The sequence below is a fragment of the Haliaeetus leucocephalus genome, unplaced genomic scaffold, assembly GCF_000737465.1.
Source record: "Haliaeetus leucocephalus isolate CR32 unplaced genomic scaffold, Haliaeetus_leucocephalus-4.0 Scaffold506, whole genome shotgun sequence".
In the NCBI taxonomy this organism is placed as follows: Eukaryota; Metazoa; Chordata; class Aves; order Accipitriformes; family Accipitridae; genus Haliaeetus; species Haliaeetus leucocephalus.
The window spans coordinates 6,306,618-6,329,911 of record NW_010972942.1 but is presented as its reverse complement, the minus strand read 5'-3'; the positions used below and the strand labels follow the sequence as shown (position 1 = coordinate 6,329,911).

Sequence of the window (23,294 nt, the reverse complement as noted above, 5' to 3'; positions counted from 1 at the left end):
CAGACATGATTTTTCAATAACTATTTCCTAGCGTCCATGAATTACCAGTTCCTTAAAAGCTGGAATGTTGATCCAGGAGTTCCTCATAGCTGCTGCTGGCAAGCATTCTGTCCTCTCTCCTACAGAGAGGTAGGGCGTTTTGGGGAGTTTGGGGGTATGCGTGTTTGACTTTTTTAGTGTGGCTATCTGCAGAAAGCAAACCCAATAACCTAGTTATGGTTATATTTATGCCAATGAGTAGAAGATCACCATAATTCAGCACGTAGATGAAAGCTTGCATACTAATACTACCTTCCTCTTACTTGTCAGAGCACACTACAAGTAAGCAATACTTCAGATGTCAGATGGTCGCTTCTGCCCTACGGAGCTACTCAACACATAGTTCAAAAGGGGATTTAAAAAAAAAACCCCAAACATCTCTCATGTGTCTGAGCGAAGGACTGGATCAATAAATAGACCCTTAAAGTCATGGAACAAAAGCAAAACCTCATTCACTTGGTCTCTGAAAGCACTTCTGCCTCAAGACATTTCACAGAGTGTTTACATGATGGCGCACAGTTTAAATGGAGCATGGTAATAATAAAGAGAGGTGCTAAACTTCTAAAAAATGTGGTCCAATTCTGTGAGTGATCACAGATTTCAACAATTCTAAAATCTGCAACACACCTGATTTCAACTGTCAAATTAGGGGTGGAAAAGTCCTGCAGCAGACATCTAAAATTAGGTGTTTGCAGTAAACAAAGATTTTTTAAAATATCCCTTAAGGTGGTGAAAATCCAGAACCAGGCACACCCAGCAAGTTCCCGATACAGAAGGGGAAAAAGGAATTGGGAGAACAAGGTGGAAAGATGTTAAGTAAACTAAACAGGCAAGTAAGGCTACAAAATATAATTGATAATAATAGCCCGCACATACAAAGACTTATAGCTTTTAAATAGACTTCAAAGAAACGGACTTCAATCATTACTTAGCTACCTCCACAGCTGCAGAAGGTATTTTTATCTTCTTCTCCCTCCCCAAACACACTCAGGTGTCAAATTATATTTGGCACTTCCTAAATTCATAATCCTGACATGTTTTCCAGGACTCGTTTTGTCATATTCACTATTTGTTAAACTATTGCTATTCTGAGACGCATTTTTACTGTAAGAGCACTACAACACTTCACTATTTAAAAATTAATGAAGTCACTAAGCGAGGGATCTTCCAAACTGCTGAGAGCTGGCCCGTTGCAGCTCTCAGCAAAGGCAATCATTATTTCAGCTCCAACTGCAAGAACATCAGAAGTAAGTGCTTGAGCAAACATTCATTTTTATCCTTGGAATGTAAAGACATAAGGGGGAAAAAAACCCAAACCCCATAGCATTAACTAGATCTAATTAATGGTAATATCTCTTTATACAGACCTTGCATCTGGTAGCTATAGGGAGCCTGTCCAGGTTGAGGCGTGCTAAAGCTGGCACCGTAGCTTAGAAATCCTGTCTGTCCAGGTGACTGTGACTGTGCCAATCCACCTTCTGTCTTGATGCCTGCCCACAATGCACCTAAATCAGTTAGTGACAGCAAATCTATTTGTTCGTATTCAAACAGGGATGGAAAATAAAATCACTTAACTAACAGCATTTTTAACATATACCTACTATTGCATGCATGAAAGAACAAATACCGAGAGCATGCACAAATGAACGGGGTAAAGGCAGTCTAAAAGCACACATAAAACTGAAGTTCACCAGGGAGAGGTTAAATTCAAAACTGTGTTTCCAACGACTGCAAAAGAAATTTATACATGAACAGGAAGTTGCATTATTCCTTTTTTCCTTTCCTGCCAGAGGCTAACTTTTCCATATATTCATGACATTTCACAGAGGTAGATTAGCAACTTTATATGATTTTAATGAAGCATAGCATAGCCAAGCTCTCCTGCCATCCACCCATTAATGACATAACTGAGATTTGCATTGTATAATATTCCTGCGTGAAAATTATATGGCTCTGAGTACAATGGCTTTCTAAGGAATTAGAAGTGGATAAAGAGAACTAGCAGCATTAACATGTAATGATGATTTTCAAAGCTAATTAAACACTATAGGAGGCAGTCTTTTAACAAATAAACACCTAATAGACAGGAACTATTGCTGAAGCAGTCTCCCAAACTGGGAAAAACATAGCAGAGAGTCATTAATCTACACTGACAGGGAAATCCATTACACATCACATTACTCTCTCATTTCCAAATTTAGTAATAAAAGAATCCAAAGTCCAATTAAATGAATGACTTGCCTCCCAGCTTCAGTGATTCTTCCCCCAATTTGTAAGACAACAAGCAAGTAAATATCAGCACGTGAAACACTGAGGAAAGACACACAATTCAGCCTCTGTCTCTTAGTTTTAATTATAAGGTTGTCCCAACATGAACTACCATTTAAAAATAATTATAGCCAAAGCAGTAGAAAAGTAATACAATACTCTTAAGTTTCACTGTGGCATTCAGTGATACCTCATTGTTCAGAAACCACCCTTATTTGAACTGAATTAACTAAGTGTGAATTAGTGACATTCCTTTGAAAATGACTGTTAATCTAAGTCCATTTCCTGGTTGGATTTTTTTTTTTTTTAAACAATATTCAACAACATTTGAAGGCAGGAGAGTGCTGAGAAGTTACTCTGTTTGCAAAACTTCAGTATCTCCCTATATACAAATGGCAGCATGTTTTCTTCTGCCATTTAAATCATTATTTTTCAACTGCTGTCATTAATTACCTTTAATTCCTTCTGCCAGACCCGCTAACTGCCAGACTAACCCTGTTTGCTTGTTTTTCCCTGATGCTTACTTGCTTCTTCTGTTTCACGTTTCAATTAAACAATCCCAATGACAAATCTGACACCTCGTTTCCAAGGGGAAACTCCTGCTAGGGATGTTTCGGTATCAACGATCTCTATTTGTTGTCTGTTTAAGGACTTCTGCAATACCAATTAAATATGGCTCAGAGAAAGTTTAACTAAATCAAGCATTAAATTTCTAGTCCAGCTTTAACGGCCTGCTTCAACTCTCCATCTCAGACAAAGCGGGAGGAGACGATCAAAGGCAGTGGCAGGAGGATGCCACTTGAGTGAAGACAACTTGGCACTGAGGTGCCCTTTTGCAAACCTCCATGCTATGAAGAGCCTTTCATCTCCTGGGATTTACTCTTCCCACCTGCTCTCACCCAGAAAGCCTTCACTCATCAAACCTCGATGCTCCCTTCTCCTTCTCCCATGTCTAATGTATGCAAGGAAGCGGGAAGGGACAGCGAGAAAACATAAGGGGACTGCCAGGATCTGGAAAGACAAGAAGTCGGCAAGCGAAGCTTTTGCTAGGTGCTGGTACCACAGCAGGCAGGAGGAGGGAGCTTCAGGAAATTCTCCAGCCTCCTCAGGGGCTTTGCAGATGAAGCAGAGCCAGGAGCCCCTGGGAGGCAGCTGTCAGTGGCATTCCCCTCCACCCCCCTTCCTGCCTGCACGGCTGCACCACGCTGAGGTGGGGGACTGGGAAAACCAAGAGGCTGGAGGTGCATTCGAGACAGCACCTCCCCAAACTCTGCCCTAGAGAGAAAACTTGAGGCAGGCTGACACGGGAATTCGCAAGTGCTTTTTCTTCCAGTAAGTCCCAGAGTAAAGAAGCCCCCCACTCCAGGTCAGAGTTTTTGCTTTCACGTATGTCCTAAGTCTCCTCTCTTTAGAGCTTGCTGGAAGCGCTCTGTCTGGACGAGAGAAAGGCAAGGCAGATGGTACGTGGGGTCTAAGCTGCAGGCCAAAGAGGAGAATTTTTGGCTGTAAACAAGGCTTCGGTTCTTGCCTGTTGCAAACAAGCGTCCCAGCGTTCCCCAGGTAATTTATTCTGGGAGCACGGATTCTATGATGTGCCTTAAACATGCAAAAATATATATGGTGTTAGGTCCCAAAACTTTTTAATAGGTATTTGCTTTTCAGTATTACCCCTACAAAATACGTCAGCGAGGAGCACCTTAGCCCCAGTGACGAGGCACTGTCTGAAAAGAACAAAACGCATTAAAATCCACTTGGCTGGGGAGCTGGGGGCTTCAGCGGTCTAAAGCAGCTCTGCAATGTAAAACGTTAGGCAAAATTATCCGAAGTCGTAGGCACAGGGGATGGAGTGGGCAAAAAAACAAAACAAAACAAAAGAGCAGGCAGGCATGTTAACCCCCGGCAAGCAGTTGCCAAGTAAAGCAACTCTCAATTATAGCTCCGACGACAGCGAGACAGCTAAACTCAAGTAGTGAAATCAAGGCCTTGCTGAAGGCAGTGGGAGTTTTATAGCTGACTTCAGTGAGGTCAGGATTTCATCCAGAGGAACCAAGCAAAAAACAAAAAAGTCACTGTTTGGGCTGTCCAAGCCACAGCAGCCAGCCAAGTATGAACACGAGGTGTCCGCAGAAGAAATGGTTCAAGAAAAGCGTGGTGGGGAAAGGGGTCGTCTGTTATCACACCACCTGATCCAGCTGGAAATAGCAGATGAGCTCTCGTCAGCCACACGAGCTTGTGGGGGTGGTGGGAAAAATCCCCACCTCTGTAGTCTTGAAAATGTAGTTCAAATATCCTTAAAGTATTTTGTTTGTGTAAGTTTAAAATATGTGGAATGGAACTGAAACCGAAACATCCAATTTATGTTTATAACCATATTTTTGGCAGTAAGTAATCAAGGCTATAGCCACAGGAAGAATGCCTCCTTGGATCATAATTATTGGTGATACACTAATGAAACACATTTTTTAAAGTAAGGGGAAATAATAATCTATTTCTTGTACCTACTGTTGACAACAATCTGTTGTAGGATATACTTGAGAGCCAGTGGATTTCAACTTGCAGATTTCAGAATGAAAGATTCACCAGTTTTGCACTTAAAAGTTGTAATGATTTTAAGGGGCACAGCTTGTACTGTGAGTTCTGTCCTTTTGGTATGAAATTTACATTACCTGAATGTATCTTTACAAAATATACTGCTAAAAGCATGTGGATTGTATATTTTTAATATATTTCCCCAGAGGAATATAAGACCTATTTTCTAATAATGCATCCTTGCTGCCGAACTGCTATGTGGTCTGCCAGCAGACAGTCTGGCAGCAAAATGGTCTCACCCACAGCAGCTTGTTTTTAAATTAAATTTTTTTGGAAATACTTGCTACTTAGTACTATCTCCTTCATCAGGCAGACAGAGCTTTAGTGGCAATTTACCTCAATTTTCACCTCTAGGGAGTTTTAAAACATTGAAAGTGAGACTTTTTGGTGGGGGTCTTTTTGAATAAGTTTTTCACCTGCTGAAAATCAGCACAGCTTCGTTTGATTCATTTGGGTTCCAGTAATCTGGATGAGCTGAAATTCAGACTGTTACGTACCGACGTAGCCTACTGCGTTGCTGGAGAACAGAGCTCCTCGGCAAGTCACCAGGAGCTGTGCCTGTGTAATGGAAGTCCCTAGATCTCTTTTCCCATTTCAGTGCTGGTTTTTTAATATCACCAATAAAACCCTAATGAATCTCTCTACTTGATCCCAAAACAGAGTCATCCTCTTGAGCAGCTTCTTAGCTCTTTAATACAGAAATTAAGCATCACTCACTCCAATGGGGAAATTACCAGGCTCCCACAAGAAATGCTCGAGAGCACAGCTGTCCCACTAAGTACTAACGCAAGGGTCACGTAATCTTGATCTAAAAACCATTTGCCCCAGGAATAAAACAACACAGACGTGCTTTCTTACCATATGAAGGGATTCCATAGGGTTGGCCGGGCTGGGGGTAAGTGGCATAAGCTGTAGCTTGTTGCATCCCCGCTGTAAACTGTGTCTGCCCATACGCAGCCATCGTTTGTGAAGAGGGGGTAGGAAGAATATGTGGGTATGGTCTGCTATTGATTACAAATGACAGAAAATAGGACAGACACTGCATTAGACAGACATGCGTGTACTTATTTTTAGCCTTATTATAATCCTGCTACTTCATTAACACATGATCATAGGCTGTGCTAGACAACAGAAACTGTAAGACAAAGACAAAACAACAATAAGAAATCAATAATAAAAGAATAAGTAAAATAAGAACTTTCCAAATATTTTCAAATACATTCTTAGCATTTAAAAAAAATATTTTTTTTTTCCCTAGAAGCTGCTGTGGTTTAAATTATGACCTAACAGATGGACCCAATTATTATTTTAAATGAGGTTAAAATCTGTCTATTTCAGTTATTATTACTACTACTATTATTATTTTTAAAAGATATCATACTTGGAAGGGTAAATCTGTGGCGGGGAGAACTGGTGTGTTTGTCTTGGGCTGAAACCACTGCTTCCAATTGCTGCACCAAGGAGAAAAGAAAGCACACAGAAGTGTAAATACACACACCAAAGACAAATATTATTTTTCCTAATAGAATTTCAGGGTATTAACAAGATTTTAATTAAATTCAAATATCATTGATACCTTAGATAGAAAATAATATTTTATCAGGAACTATACAAGAATGCTTAACATTAAATCTTGATTACAAATCTCAAATACTAAATTGCCCCTTTGTACAACTCCTGAGCCATAGTTTATTCTTTGCTCGCACACAGACAACATTTTCAATGCAAACAACCTATTTCCTAATGGAAACATTTCCCTTCATATTTTCAAAGGATTATTGATATCTCAAGTGCAACATTTTTATTAACTTTTAGAATTTTTAAGACCTACATTTTATGAAGGAGCTTTATGCGTGCCTCAATTGAAAACATATGGCCAACTTCAGAGCACGTGCCTTTTTTTTTTTAAAAAAAAAATAATTCCATAATACAGAAGATGTATTACCATATTACACTTCCTCCTCTTTTCCCCCACCTTATCTGCTTTCTAAAATGCTTTCAGACCTTCAAAACAGTCAGTATTGCATAAAGATGTCCCTCGTGCAAATGCTCTTAGTGAAACGCTTAAGCCCAGGAGGCTAAACAGTGAGCTTCGCCGCCGGCAGCCCAGCCGCTGCTGACGCAGAGCTTTACGCCAACCCGTCCTGATTTCTTTCGGTATTTTTGGGCGCTGCCGAGAGCGTGGCGGATGTGCTGGCGTGCTCCGCTCTGGGCGTTATTTTCGGGAGCCCTTCCCTCTCTGGTTACCGTTTGGGTGCCATTTCTTCTCCAGGTCCCAAGGTGGGGTTTGAAGCCTTTGCCAGGAAGGGGTCAGCAGCAGGTTATGAGACTACTGTAAAATCAGACAGCCGGAGAAACAACAGGCCCTATTGCTAAGTACTTGGAAATAAACAAGGCACGGATAATTACCCTTCGCCAGCTACCCCTTTCCTGGCCAACTACAGGGAAAATCCATCATCTTTACACTCCGGGAGTGCTCGCGAAGTGTGGAGGGAAGCAGGGAATCCCTTTCCATGCCTTCCACACCTGATAGTTTTTCTTTTCTGTGGCCTGTGAGGCTGCAGATATGTCAAATGTTACGGTCCGACCTTTAGTCAGATCACCACAGATGTACGTAGCTACTATCAAACACACTACCTTTTCTTCTTTCAGAGATTTAAAATACTCTAGAAACCTTTTTTTGCCTTTCAAGTTTGGTACTTTCATACTCAACAGCATGTGCAAAAAATGGAGGCTGTGACAAGACCAGAAAAGGGCTGGCTACTTGGAGCCTGACTGGTTCCGAGACGTCAAATTTTGCTAGTCTGGAAATATAATCCCACGACATAGTACTAGATCCTTTTTTATTTGATTTGCACCGTAAAAACAATGTGCTAGAAATACCATGGTTAATCCATAGGTATGCAAAACTGTGCAAACATCTTAGGATTTTCTCACAGTGTTTGTCTCCTGTCTGTTAGAAGCTAAGATGTGTTTGGCTTCCAGGAAGAAAAAAAGCCTGACCAAAGAATGAATACCTTGATAATAATAAATTACAATAAATGAGGAAGACCTACCCCTCAATTACAACACTAATCACAGAGGCAGGTATGTTTACTTACAGAAGACAAAAGAGTAATTACTCTGGGCCAGAATACTCCCTAGTGAGACTCCCACTGAAGACACCAACAGAGATTAATAAGCCTGATGCTGTAATGCTCCTTACTCGGGGAAGACTCCTATTGACTTACACTGTCTGAGTAAGACGAACAGAAACAGGCATAAGCTGCAAAGTGCACAAGGCTTTTTAACAGCTGTGCACAGGTTTACACCACATGGGATAAGAAAATAGTAAATGAAAAAATGCTGAGCTTAAAACCTTTGTTTATTCCTTACCTGATCCTGAGAAATTGTCTAAAGACCCGTCTGTGGTAGTAGTAGTAGCAATCTCACTGCTGCTCATTGGTTCTGTTTTAACTATAGAAATATAAATAAAATATATTCTATATGCACCTAATATTCTTGCACACGCATGCACACACACTCACTACAGCCACAAATTCAATAAAACAAAATGTGCCAAAAATGTTTTAAATCATGGCTATCGATATTTTGCATTTTATGTATTTGTGTATACAAATAATGCAAAGTACTGGCAGCTATGATTTACACATACATTTAAAATGATCAGGAGGGTTATTTCTGTCCCCAAGGAATAAGAGCCACTGTTAACAAACCAGAAGTCCCCATGCAACTCTCTGCACCTGTCCTGATTCCTCTTAATCCTGCAGACCCAACAATAAGGGTCCACATTTAGATCAGGTCACACAGACATTTACAGGCTTGAAAGACAGGAATTTGAATAAGACAAAAAAGGAAATATTTTTAAAATGGGTTTCTCTGAGGGCTGTTCAAATTTTTTTTTTCCATCCAAATAACATTTCAGAGGAAAAATAAGAATTTGTGATGAAGTAAAACACTTCCCTCGTGGTGGATTTCTCCTCTCAAAATGAAAACCAACTTTATACTCAGCAACCCTGAATAAGCAAAGGGGACACAGTCCTCACCAAATACTTCAAAGAACGCTTTTACATTTTATCACCTCTGCACCCGTAACCCAACATGGCTGTCAGAGAGTAAAAAAGAATGACAGTAAGAGAGATTCTCTCCTGGCTCATGCTGCTTCATAATTAATTATTAATTAATGACTTTTAATAAAGCCTTAAGTAAATAAGCAAACTTCCCTTTCTGTTACTCCAGCGCAATCTCAGTAACAGTATTCTGATCCATGGAGCAAGGATAGGGCTGACCTGGCATGGATGCAGACAGGCACAATACCTACTCCCAAGGAGCCATCAGATCAGCACGGCAATCTCTCAAATCCATTTTTACATACCTAGCTTTTGGAGTTACAGCAACTTGTTGCACCAAAAGCAACCGAGGATGACGTTTCAGAAAACAACGGAGCTGATCTTACTATCAACATCCCACCGCTTTCGCTCTTGTTGACACACACAGTCACCACTTCCCACGCACCAGAGCTGGTGCATACCTGACCTTTCAGCGAGGCAGTTCAGTAATGCTGCAAAAGGTGAATCTGAGAAAACCAAGGTAAACTGCACCCCATTTGACACGTAAAGCCTTGGTGTCATCTTGACACAGGTGTGCGTGTATGCATGTATGTTTGTCAATACATACGTGTTGAGGAATTGCAACCATCACTGGCAGAAACCCTTTTGGTGCCAGGTTTGGAAAGGGAGAGGCAGAGGCGCTTTCCCCTTTTGACAAAGGATCTTTCCTTGCCAATCCAAATTCTTATTTCCGCATGCCTCACTATTTCCTTCACCTGACCTCATCCACAGGATTTATATGCAATCGCTCAAGATTCTACTAATTACCCACTATTTTCTTTTGTTTCTCATGCAGGATGTTTTTGTCTGTACATGCTAACTCGGGAGATCAATACTAGGTCCACACAAAACTCTGCTACGTCTGCATTAGTAAGAAGTGCAGCCCAGTAAGAAAAATTTCATGGAGTGAAATGGTTGGTGCAGATGGTCCAGTATCCACACTTCAGGCATTTTTGGGGGGGTTATTCATGCTAGGTTTAGTCTTGTCCCAAGGAGTGAGCACCCATCAGCAGCTGGAGAACATTAGCTGCGCTCCTGCAGAGCACCTTTTTTGAAAGAGGTGAAGTCCAAGAGACTCCACAAGGTGATTTAACATGTGGTAAGAAAGGCTGGTCAAGAGGTTCACTTCAAGAGTGCACTCATGATCTGAACTACAACTCTAATACAAACGTATTTCTTAAAAACACAGCATGTAAGATATCCAACATCCATTTCATAACTAAATACTGAAAGTCTAACACACAGATGCAACAAAGTATTTGTTGCAAAGTGTCTATCCCAAGTAATTTTCCAGAAACTACCAGATCTTTACAGCAAGTTCTACAAAATGTGTTAATCTAGATACCAAGAATTAGAGCATCTACATTATCTTCTGCTTTTTCTTAGAAGTTTATCACAGCTACATTTTATAGTCAGACTAATATTTCCCTCATAGATTACTCCAGCTTTCCCCAAACTCTGCAAGTCTTCTGAACCCAATTTCCCGCAATTATACTTTTGGAAATAACAATGAAAGATGCTTTTCTCTATAGCTGGCAGCTGCAGGGGAGGAAAAGAGAGGAAGATGAGACAGAGCAACCTAACTTGGGGTCAAGGGTGGAAGATTTCAGTATATGCTTTCTCCAAACTCTTCCCCTCTTCTCTACTGGAGAAACAATTCTTCTATATTCCTTATAAAATAAAATATCATTGTTTGGATCACCACAAACTAGCAGTCCAAGGACTATGCTGAGCCAGCTCATACAATATAGAGATGTAGAGCATCATTTGGTTTTGATAAAGGTTTTTAGGATATTCTTTCCAAGTGGATGTAAATGCCTCTTTTGCCATTGGTTTAAAAGCCTACTTCACGTGCCTTTGCACCTATCTGGATCTCAGATACCATTTGGGTGAAAACTTCATCAAAATGGAATTTCTGTCTCTACGACTCATGAGCAATACTTCTGTGCAACAATATTTGTAACTGAATGCTGTTTACTAGACATACTACTTTTGAAGATACGGGATAACATACATGAAATACAATGCAGTGCCTTCTTCATGGAAATGAATTCTAGCTGCTGACAGAGGTGCTCACAAATTTTTCATAACAACTGTTCCTTATGTCTCCTCTCTCGGCTGTTGTATTTCCTGAATAAATGAAAAACAGGATAAGAAAGGCTGTTCACATTATTCCTGATCTGGATACCCATTAGTAGGCTGATAAGAAATAAGCCCTATCATGCCGTCTTTAGGAACAACTATGACCTTAATGGACCTTTGCCCCGTAGCTAGTTGGGAATTTAATAAAGATGGATAGGAACACAAAAGCCCTCCGTTCCCCAAGCATTTTAATCAAAATGCCAGAAAATGACTGCCTATTTCCTTCTATCTGAGCCTAAACATCTTTCAAGATAATCAAAGCTTGCTATACAAAGAAATAAACTGAGAACAGCCATGGTTTTACCCATTGGAAATATTTACCATGTGTATTGTCACTGCAGAGGAAGGTTTCTCATTTGCCCAAGGCAAAAACTGACCTGCAATGGAGCATATTTCACCCCAGAATCACGGGGAAAGAGTGCTGCAAAGGCATTGCCTAAGGTTACAAGTCTGCCAGTCTATCACAGTAGCACATCAGTAATCCATGTCTATCATGAGAGACGTATGGAGCCGTCCAAGGAAGCAAGGCTTTGGACCGGCACGGAACTGGCCCTGACGCATGCTCCTTAAGCATGCTCTGGATTTCAGCTCTCCACATTTTCCACAACAATTAACGTTTCTGCAACACGTCCTAACCTTTCACAGGATGACACTGGGCAATGAGTGGGAACGTTGCCACATCTACACAGAACACGGTGCAAGCTTGCCTGTAACTGTTAACAGCATGCTCGTGGCAGAGACCGCAGAAAGTGAAACGGGAGAGTTCCCATTTCTGCTGCTTCTTCATCAAAACAGACCTTTACAGAGGTGCAGAATTATCAGACTTGCATTATAGAGACAGGCTTTGATTTAGCAATGTGCTACTAAGTTTTAGTGCCGGCAAAATCACTCCTGTAATAAAACAGATTATCAATAAGAAGTTAAAGAAGAAATCTAACATATTCCACCTCTGCAAAAATTCAACAGTTATTTAGAATTACTGATATAGATTTGGTTTATATAACAAGGAGCTTAAGAAGCTATGTCAACAGAGACAGTTTTCCTCCTTATTTTTCTTTTCTAGTCATTTATGGGATTCTAAAAACAAGATTTAAAAAGAAACTGCGTAAGAAAATGCAACAGAATACTAGAAAAAAATAGGAGTAGCAGATAATAACCCACATACTAGCTCTAAATAAAAAGCACAAAAATTCTGAGATAGCCTAACTGCTGATCTGACATTATATCGATTGTCAAGATACTTCTTAAGATACTCAGAGCTTGCAAGTGCCGTGTGCCCTGTTTTGTCAGCCATATTACAAAAGGTGGTTAAAAATTACTTACATGGCAATTTCTGAACTCCACTGAGAGACAGAACTTCAGACCAGAACCCACAAGTTCATGTGGTTGATTGGCCAAGTAACAACTTTCTGAGTTCACAGCTTGTCATGCAGTCACTGGTATATGTAGCAGTAAAGAGTGCTATGAGGAATGAGATGCTAGCTGTTGTAAGTATGGATTTAAAGACCTAAAATTTGGCCATTCCTAACACGGAAGTCATATGAATACATCACAAAGATTGCACCTTCAAGCATGCAAAAAGTAAGGTTTTAAAATATCTTTCTAAAATTACTTTGATTATCTAAAATACATAAGGCTTGCTCTACTGAACTAGTCTTTGTTAACAGCTACGCCATATCCATTAAACCAGAATAGAAATATTGTAAACATGGCTGACTTATTAAATCAGTTTTAATTTTGCAGTTTTAAGACTGAAGTAATACTGTAATGTTATATTCTTTGTATTATACGAGTAAGTGGGCAAAATGAAATCATTCCTGGCTGACAGCTCTCAGCATTCATGGGGCACAAAGAGTCTCAACAAAGTAAGCGAGGCTGTTTGTTTGTTTATAGACATACATATAAATACAATTTCTAGCCCTATTTTGGTTTGTCTCAAGGTGACATCTTCAAATAATGTTAGCAGCTAAACACCAGGTAGATATCTTGATTAAGTATTTATGTATCCATTACTATTCATACACTGTTTTGCTTGATACCAGCCTCTTTCTGTACCCACTAGAAGCCCAAAGCTTACCTGAAAGCTCAAAGATAATTGTCACTAACAACGGGACAAAAATTCTACCTTGAATCTCTAAGCTGATGTTATTTTCCATTACTTTATTCAAACTCTCCTCTGTTTGTACTGAAGAATCTTGCAATTATAAACAGGTTACTAAAGCTTACAGGTTACTCAATTGTACTAATTCCTATCCAGGACATTATTTTCTCTTTTTATCACAGACTATCAAATCATCAGCTCCTGACCGTGAAGCCAGATAAACTTACTTGCTCCTGTTTCTGAAGGCAGAGGACTCTTCCTGAATCTCATTGTCTGGAAATTACCAGAAGGTAATTACTACAAGGTAATTTCCAGCCTAAATTTATGTTTCGTTTTCAAAGAAAGTCCCTGCTCAAAGCAGCACATTCTAGTTCAAGCCCAGACTGTTTCTCCTCTCCCCTCCTCTGATGTGAGGAGGCTTCAAAACTTCTGCAGTATTTGGGCTGCAGCTAACACCTAGCTTTCACTGCATGCACAGTTCCCCCACGACCTTCATCTTCCTCTTACGTTATGCATTACAACTGAAAGAGCTTTAACATCATTGCACCTGCTCATCTAGCAGTAAACCCCTTAAATTTACAAAGGAATGGCGTCACCACTACAAAGCAAAATCAGAAAGAAAATTCAAAGCCATCTGGGTGGAGACAAGTTTTGATAGTATTTGCAGCTGCTAATCAAGATTTAACCTGGATATTCATCTGACAAGTACAATCATGGCTTAAAATAGTCTCATTCACTGCAGTTAGAAGATGAGAACATCTGAGTCAAACTAAGGTTCTTACCCCTTCACACTCACTTGGCAATTTATACTGAATGATTGTATCTCTCCTGTCCAAACGGAGGCAGCATACATCCAGAAACAATCCTTTTTAGAGGTGTTATGGCCTATTTCCTTTTTTTTTTTTTTTTGCCTTCTTAACTCCTAGATTGGGAATCTGACTGTGGCAACTCCCCTGCACGTGTGTAACAGTACGCACATCCTCCATGTAAAATATCCGTACTCTTTAACCAAAGCCAGACAGAATGACCACATAATGTCACAGTCCCAGCCATTAATGGCAAAGGTTGTCTTCAGCTACCTTCTGGGAACACGGAGGGCTTCAAGTGAACAGAGAGCATCATGGAGAAGTCAAGCCCGCTCTGCCATTTAGATGCCAGACTGAGACATGAAGACAGAAGCAGAATGACAAAGCGGGTGGGACCTTTCATAAGTGGGAAATAATATCCCCTACTTTTAGCCAGGGCCTGAACTCCAGGACTGCCAGATTTAAAGCGAAATTCACCTGGACAAAGAGGGCTAGCACCAGCTTGCATTCCGCTCCACCCAGCAGCAGCAGCAAACTCCCCAGCTTGTCTCATCAAACCAGGTGGCGCAGGTACTTCTCTCACTGACCAGGGGTCAGATGACACGGCTAACCCTGAAGTGTAACCAAGTTTCATGCTTTTTTATCTACCTGTGATAAGCAAAACCCCTCAGAAGATTACAAGATGCAAATGCAAGTGATAAATCATCAAGTCACAAGCCTCTGAAGTTGCTATGCTAAGGCTCTTCGTATATCACCCTATTGTCTATTAAGGTGCAATCTTAGACTAAGATGTTCTACTCCTGTTCCCTGGAACTTCTGCTGGTGCACAGCAACAGCAGGGTCTGGATTTCCTTCTCATCTGTATTACTGGCCAGGCGTATGATACTTCTATCTTATGCTGCGCAATCATGCAGTTGCACACATGCAGATCACGCCTAACAGGCTGGTCCCACTGGAGAGACACCGCACCTAGCACCATGTGTTGCAGTTACAGTTTACAGTGAAGCAGCGAATATCTTCACAGGTTCTTGATGTCCCACAGCCTGTGCAAAGCCACTGTGGGGCTCAGACACACGCAGAGGGTGCTCTCACACCACCACGCTCCACCCACAGTCTGGAACGGCATGTGTTGCGGACACATTTATGAGAAGCTTGCAACAATAAATGATATTAAAATAATGGTGCTTCCAAGATGTTATGTTCTTTTTTTTTTTTTTTTAAGTCATTTGTCATTTGGAGTATTTTCTTTCCCTGAAATGTCCGTGGGAACCAGTGTTGCTATTAACTTTTCACTTAAACGAGGTCCATCCTTTCAAGAAAATGTTATGGGGGAAAACAAAATGGTGAAGCTTTCACAAACAGATGCACGTACATACGGAAAAGACAATAAATACATAAATATTTATTATCCAGTCTCCTCCTCAAGACCTTGCAACAGGAGTTGCTGGACTGAGCCAACAGAGGAGTAGACAAGTTATTTCACTGGCCAAAAAACTATGAAAGAGGAATAATAGAGCATTATGCTACATGTGCTCAGAACAGACGGAAGGACTCTTGGGGAAGCAGGAGAATAAAAGCACAGATAAGACAAAGCATCTGGAAGGAAGCCAATGTAATACAGCAAGAAGAAAGAGGTAAAAAGCAGGCAAGAAAAGACAGTCCAAGTCAGCCCCTTGCCTTCACATAAATGGGCAGTGATGTGTATCTGATTTTTATCCTCCAGAAGTGGCAGCAGGTTGAAGATTATTACTAGCCCCTATGGACCCCTAGGTTGCTTTTGCCAGTCTGGGGCCTGGAACCACTGCAGTCTTTGCCTCTGGCCACACAACTGTCCTCTTGCGCTCTGCTGGGGCTGAGTAAAGAAGTTAGCATCTATAGTTCTTGATACTAACACCCTACTGAAATGCAAAGATTAGATTTACCTTTACTGCGCTATTATTTCAGGATGTATAAATATGGAGTTATCCCTGCATCAATTCCAAGTTTCATATCATTAGCTCTGCATCACAAACACAAGTCTAGAAACTTCAGCATACATAATTGGCAGAAACTCCAGAAATGAGCAATTAAAAGGTACCAGAACCCAAGCATCTCCCAAAGGAAGACCATTTTGTCTGATTGCCATCGCCTACCACAACTTTGCATCCCAAAGTACACAAAATTCTGAATAACTATTAAAAATTATAAATAACTTACACAAAATTATTTACTGTCAATAAAATCATTCACTGCCAATGTGCAGGCTTGATTGCAATACTGAAAGACTATTTTGAGTGCTACAAAGTACTGTTAGAATTCCAACGAATACTCAACGTATAATTTACTTACAGAAATCTACATCATGTGCCATAACAACAACCAGCTCATACCCTCTCTATGGATTTCAACATCTTACTCCACAATTACTTCAGAAAATACTGAAAACATTTTTTTTCTCCATTCTGTAATATTGCAAATCAACAGCAAACATAATACACAGCGCTGCCTTTTGAAACCGTGAAGGTGGATTTACGTTCACCAGACTTAAAACAACCTTTTTAATGGCTACCCATCAGATAGTCACGTAGTGGGGAGCTTTGACTGCCTTTGTGTGGGATCTCATTCTCATGTTGCAGCAGGTACTTAAAGAGCGAGAACCGTTTTTTTCCAAAGGAATTTTGACGTCCAACTCTCTTTGAAGCCTCCCTTCCTATGCGTCTTTGAAAATCTGATCTTCAATTTGTTATCCATCTTCCCTTCCCGCTTGATATGAAAATGCCTTTTCTTCCTTCTGAACACTCAAAAATGAGGGCAGAAGCAGCACCATGCTCTGAAAGTGAATGAAGTGTAGTTGCTTGGAAAACCACAGCTCCTTCTCCTAATCTTCATCTACACTTTTCCATTCCAGTTGCATTAAACATCATCATGATCGGCCACAGGCTTCTGTTTCTCACTCTGTGTCATTTGTCAGAACTGATATACATTCTTTAGATAAAAGTACAGATCCCTGTAGGCAGAAACTAGATGCAGTTGTCTGCTATGGAAAACAGCTCTGCTACTCCTTTCAAATTTATTGATTACTTGCAGCCTTTCCCCTCTAAAGTATATCTACCAATGCGGGCACTGTCGTTGGAATAGCCACTAGCTGTCTGATAAAACTTAATGAATGGCAATTTTATTAGCTTCTGTTGTTATTGTTTCTTTAACTCCTTCAGTATCAACCCACCACAGCAATTCGCTGACAAAAGAAGATTAGAGATAAAGCACGACTATGAACATTTTGATCCCTACTGCAATTATGGTTGGTTTTTTTAACAGATTTTCTTAGGCACCTTATACAGGGCCAAATTTTTAATGGCGTCCAGTGTCTGCTGTTCCCTACAACAGAGGGTATTTTGTGGAAAAACACTTAAAGAGAACATGGAAAACTCAAATGCTGTAGTATTTATATCATCAGCACCACCTTGGAGTGCCAGGACTGATTTTTCTGAGTGCCTTTAGCCAGACATTTTAGTGTTACCCCTCTGCATTTGATCCTGGGAAATTTCTGGCTGGTCACAGTCTATAATTTCCTTGTTACTTCCCCATCACTGGTTTGAAGACCATACTGCCTGGCCCAGAGAAGAGGAAGAAAAAACCCAAACACCAGCAAAGTAATTAATTCTTATTAGCTATGATTTTTTTTTAATCAAGGTGTTAAGGAAATGCTACTTTTCCTCTCACCACATATACATCCAGAGCTATGAAGACTGTCTTATGATCTGCTGCAAACTTAAAAGGATAGTGTTTGTTCTACAGAAATCACGATGCTCTAAAAGAATCCCGTAGAGGAATTGCTATCTGAGACACAAAGTAGTAAATCTGACTCGTTTAAAATTGTTTAGCTAGAAGGAAATAAATAGCAGTCACCCAAAACTCCCTGTATTTCTTCAGCTGCAGTCCTCACCAGCATTACCTGGTCAGTTCTGCGCTACAGTAATTTTGCTCCACCAAAGTGAAATTAAGCGCACGAAGAGTTATTATATCAAAGCTGCATGCAGAGATTAAACTCAGACTCAATCACACAACTAAATACCCATTCAGTGCTTTGAAAATTTACCACTAAGTGTGAAGCTAAAAATATTAGCTAGTAACAGTGAGCTATCTTTCAACCGCATCCTCTTGTAGAACAACATCAGTAAGAGACATGTCTGAAAATGCGCCTTAGAGGAATTAACAAACATTTGTTTGAAACAGAGCCATTTCACTTTGGGACGTGGTTTTTTTTTCTTCTTCTTCTTTTTTTTTTCCTCCCCCTCATCTAGTGAACATATCCTGCACTTCAGGGTATGGAAACCTGCCGAAATCACAGCCATAGTCAAATCAAATTTAACATATCTTTACAAGATATTTATAACATGCAAATACCTAGAGGCCCTTTTTCTCGTTCTCATGAAGGCCCCTTATGCCAGAAAAGGAGGGCTCTTTCATGTTAGTGAGAATGGGTGCATAGTAGATTAGAAGCTGGTTTCAAGTATTATATTTAACATGTGAAGGTTCAGCAACCCACACCTCCACTCCACATGCAACAAGCAAACCACACCGCAGCATTTTAAGAAAGGTGTTTGGCAAGCCCTTATGACTGCATCCTTACAATCTGCCACTTGTGTCTCAGCAGGATTCTGCTTCAAGAATCTCAGAAAAAATAATTTTACTTCACCCTTCATTAAAAAAGAATAAGAAACCCTTGCTTCATTCACTCAATTTTTTCTTAAGCCTGTTTAGCAGCTCAAGGAACCCAAACCAAACATTTTCTCAAGATAAAACAGATTAACAGTAAAAATTCCACCTTCCGACTCTTAGGCATCTGCTTCACTCACAAATTTGGTCTCTCGGCACACATCTGATTCAGAAATAAATTATTCAATTATGTTTCTTTCACAAGCTTTTCCTTATTTGTCACTTAAGAGCAATCAGAGACAGGAATTTTCAATTTAGAAAATTTAGACCAGAATTGCCAAGCACAAGCTATTTCTCGGGACGCTTTCTGGACAACTTCTAAAAACGCATGCTGAGTGCCCACGCCTGCTGCGCCCACCGCAGCCACCCAAACCTGCGGGGGTCTGTGCGCTAGGGCTTAGCAACCAGTCTGCAGTGCTGAGGAGGGTCATGTCACCTGAGGGAAAATTGCAAACAAAAGAAAACCGTTTGGCTTCGTCTCAGAAGGTAAACATGTACTGCAAGTTATAGCTTTCTGGGTAGAATTCACCCCAAATTAATAAGCCTGAACTTCAGAATTCTAGTGTCAGATAAATAAGTTACTGTGGTTTAATTTACTTTCTTCAGTAAACTCTGATACCTACCTAAGAAGTTGGGCTATTATTGCCAAAATTATTTGCTACCTGAGGTCAGTGCATGAATAGATACAATATATAGCTCATTTCCCAACAAAGTAATATTAAGCACCCCGTTTTTCAGAGTGTATGCCTGCACACAGCAACTACTTAGAACAAAAAGTCGAGCCAGACGGTAAGTGTCTTTCAGTGTTTCAAGGAACACTCCCTATTTTTGTGCTACTAAAGAACCTTCCAAGTTACACAGAAGGTACAAGAGCTGATGAAGTTTACAGCAAAGGCTTTCATGAGCTATTTGAAAGGGTCGAGCAGTTTTATCCTGTACCAAAACTGGTATATACCTGGTAATATGATATAAAAATGCAGTAATATACTGGGGCATTTAAAATGAAGAGGACTCATCTGTGGACATGAAATATTTTTCTGCTTAAACTACATTAACACATTAAGCACTTTATTTTTTCTTTAAAAAGCTACTTTTTCTTTTTTTTCCAAATGGCTTAAAATTTGATTGCAGCCATACTTTTACAGCAATAGCAAAAGTAAATTATACACAACTCTGGCACAAATGCCTGTTAATCTGATAACCCATAAACCCTCCCCACTACAGAGGACTCCAATTAGAATGAATAACAGAGATGTTTGGGGAATCGAGGGGGGAACGACATCTGTTTGATTGACATGTGCCTTTCCTGGAAGAATGCAATGCATGTCCATAATCCTAAACAGTCTGACAGCACTAATATGACCCAGTTCTTTAGAAAAAAAGGCATATCTTTGCTACAACAGTTGTTTAACTATACGTTTATACTGAACAGTAATATTGAAGCTGCGTGACTCTCTTTTCTGGTAATGCATTAAAATCTCTGTTCACATAGCAAGCCAAATGTTGTGTATGATCTTTCCTACTATTGCCATAGAAATGTTACAGGAAAGAGTATTTTTTGCTGCTTATTCTATAAACCCTTCTGTGTTTCATTGTATCTATTATTGTATGTATTATATATGTATTCTATTACTGGCAAAGCTGTTAGGTTGTTCTGCTGTTAGTATTCTACCGAGAACAAACATAACTTATCAACTGCCTGACTGCTTCTTGAAAAATAGGTATCAGTTTACCCCATTGAATTACTACACCTGTTTGAATTTTGGCCACTCCATCAGAGCAGCAAGCTAGCCTGAGGAAATTTCAACACTCTGTTTTATTAGCCTACTTGACAAAACTTTCATAGCCTTAGGAGCTTGCAAAAAGTGAGAACATAAAGAAATAATCGAAATAGTGAAAAAGACTGAAAGATTGCGTTTTGTAGTACAACAACTGTAAACACCTCATTCTTTTTTCTCATCGCTAAACTACCCTTTCAGGTTTGGGGGATTTTTTTTTTAAGCTCTGCAGATACTGCCTGCTCAGTCCATTCAAACTTCATAGAAGGAACATAAATCTGGAGTGAAAGCTATTGCTGAAACTTGATAATAGTAACTACCGATAAACATTGAACATCGGCTCTCCACACCATATTACATAAACACGGAACACCTAAAATAGTAAACCATTTTCTCTGTATAGCTTCCTGACTGCAAGAACAGCAATGCAACAAGGAGAAAAAACAAACTATGAAACACTAAAAGAAAAGGTGGCTCACCTTCTGTGCCATTGGGTGTCATGGAATTATTATTTATATGGGAGTTATCGAGTTTTGGACCACTGGGGGATTCACTACTACCACTTAGTCGGCTATGTGGGCTGGCTAGATCCTGCATTTCCATAGACCTGAAAACAAGATGCAACTACTTTTAGTGACATATTCAACATGGATTACAGAGGAATTACCTCTATGAGATGCAGCCCGCTATTAATCAACATCCCAAAGACACTCAGCTTCTCCCAACTTGATCTTGTCTAGTGCCAATCTCATTTTGCAGCCCCACACACATGACTGAGCAGCTACCATAACTATTTTTGCAGCTTCTAACAGAATAAAATTTAGATACAAAGTACTGTACTTTAAACATTCACGTCACCTTGTATTTTTAAGATACATACAAAGACAGATTCACCAATATATGAAGACATATATGCTCTTAACAACAAATTAGCACTCTGCTTTTTCAAGATTTACCACTCAGTGGCAATATAATGGGCCTCCAAACCAAATAAAACACTTGAAGCAATTGTGGAAACCTATCATCTACTGACAGGGAATGAGATATTCCTGATGTATGTGTTTACTCTGGCAAACTACTTAATTGTTCCTCTGTTTCCGTTGAAACAAATGCAGCATTAAAACATTATTATGTCTGCTCACTTGTTTGCTTTGTGGATTACATAAAGCGTGCCCAACTGAAAAGGGATATGACCAACATACAGTGAATCCATATAGGCGTTAGTGTGCCTTAGCACTCTGCTGTATCTCAGCAGCTGTCGTTTAGTCAAAATAAGAAGAGAGCAATTCTGATTCAAAGCAAAAATTAAACGTTTATACAGCACACAAGCAGCTGAGTATTTCCGATTTGTGTTTTTAATGGCCTTAAATAAAAGGGCCATCACCACAATGACATATCCCTTGGCTGACGTTGGGGAAGCTTATGACTGAAGTGCCCCATCCTTCCGTTTCTTTACACCTAAAACTGTTGATAATGTTATTTGATGTACTCAGTCTAAGTAATTGCTCCCAGTAGAAATTTCACAGGTTACTGTGCCTCCAAGGCATCTGAACCAGTAATTTTTCGGTTTAACAGAAATGCTTAGGCTCTTTTAAAGACTATTAAAATTACATTAAAAATTCTTCCCATGGTAATGGTATAAATATCCTTAAGCCTAAGTGTCACTTCAGCTATGAAGTTTTCACATTTTAGCTGAGATTTTATCACAAGTTCTAAACATAAATCCTTCATTTTACATTTCATTACCTAAACCAATCTACACATAAAGAGGGATGATATTGCAATGAGTTTGAAAAGCCAGTATCTAATAAAGTCAAACAATTTAGCGAAAAAGGGTACGTGCTCATGGTTTACAGGCTTGGTTGCATGCACGTAAAAGCGATGCTCCACCACTTACTCAACTGCTTAATACGGAAAACAAGAATAAATATTTACCTATCACCTGAACTTAAAAAAAAGAATAAAAGGCTTGCAGAAAAATAGCGACTTTCAACCAAATCCTTACCTGCAGCTTGAGGAAACAGCAACATCTGAACTGGTTTGGGACTTCTGCACCTGTAAACCAGGGAAACAAACAGAAGCCTCTATTACTCCGCTTTACTGCGAGGCCTTAATTGAAAGAAAGGCTATCACCGCGGATGACAATTCTGTCCTTTAAACCCAAAAGGAGAGGAGGAGGGCGCGGTGCCCGTGAAAGGCATATTGTCTTTAAATTGAAGGCTCAACTGTTGTTTCCCCGGCAGGTCTCTCTCCCTCCTCCCCGCGCCGGGGGACGGCGGCCAAGTGACGGGATAGTGATTCATCAGGGGCCCGTGACAGCTGCAGAGGGGCTCACTCCTCCCACGGCACGGCACGGCACGGCACGGCTCCGCCAAGGTAACCCCGCCGCGCCGCCCGCCAAGGGCAGCGGGAGCCGCTCCAGCCCCGAGACCCCCAGCACCCTCCACCCACCCCTCTCGCCTCTTGTTATCGCCGGCCGAGTTATCTGTCTCTCCCTCCCATCCCCTTAGCCCTTGACAGCTTCTTGCCCTCATCACGTTGGCTTTCCTCTTTCTCCGCTCTTCGCCATCCTTGCTCGGCGCCTGGGCGACAGGGAACCCACAAGTCAGCTCACCCCCAAAGGCGAGGGGCGAAGCAAGCCGGAGAGGCTGACGCTATTTTTGGGGGAGGGACAGCAAGGGGCAGGTCTACCTAGGGTAAAGATCTTCAGTATATGACCAACAGTATTACACCACCACCTCCAAAACGAGCCCATCTCCAACCG

General features: G+C 40.5%; 1 protein-coding gene across 2 annotated transcripts in view; it reads right to left on the bottom strand.

The window, feature by feature from the left end:
• Positions 1-21,133, bottom strand: part of EYA1 (EYA transcriptional coactivator and phosphatase 1) — an 82,741-nt gene extending 61,608 nt beyond the window's left edge. The window contains exons 1-5 of one of the 2 annotated variants that reach the window (XM_010575890.1): positions 21,010-21,133; positions 8,272-8,352; positions 6,278-6,347; positions 5,755-5,900; positions 1,407-1,529 (exon numbers count right to left, since the gene is read on the bottom strand). In XM_010575890.1, the coding sequence (XP_010574192.1) occupies positions 1,407-1,529; positions 5,755-5,900; positions 6,278-6,347; positions 8,272-8,352; positions 21,010-21,133 (544 nt within the window). Of the gene's footprint in view, positions 1-1,406; positions 1,530-5,754; positions 5,901-6,277; positions 6,348-8,271; positions 8,353-21,009 lie in introns of those variants that run through there. The other variant, XM_010575889.1, reaches the window with a different exon arrangement.
• Between the last annotated feature and the right edge of the window lie 2,161 nt (positions 21,134-23,294).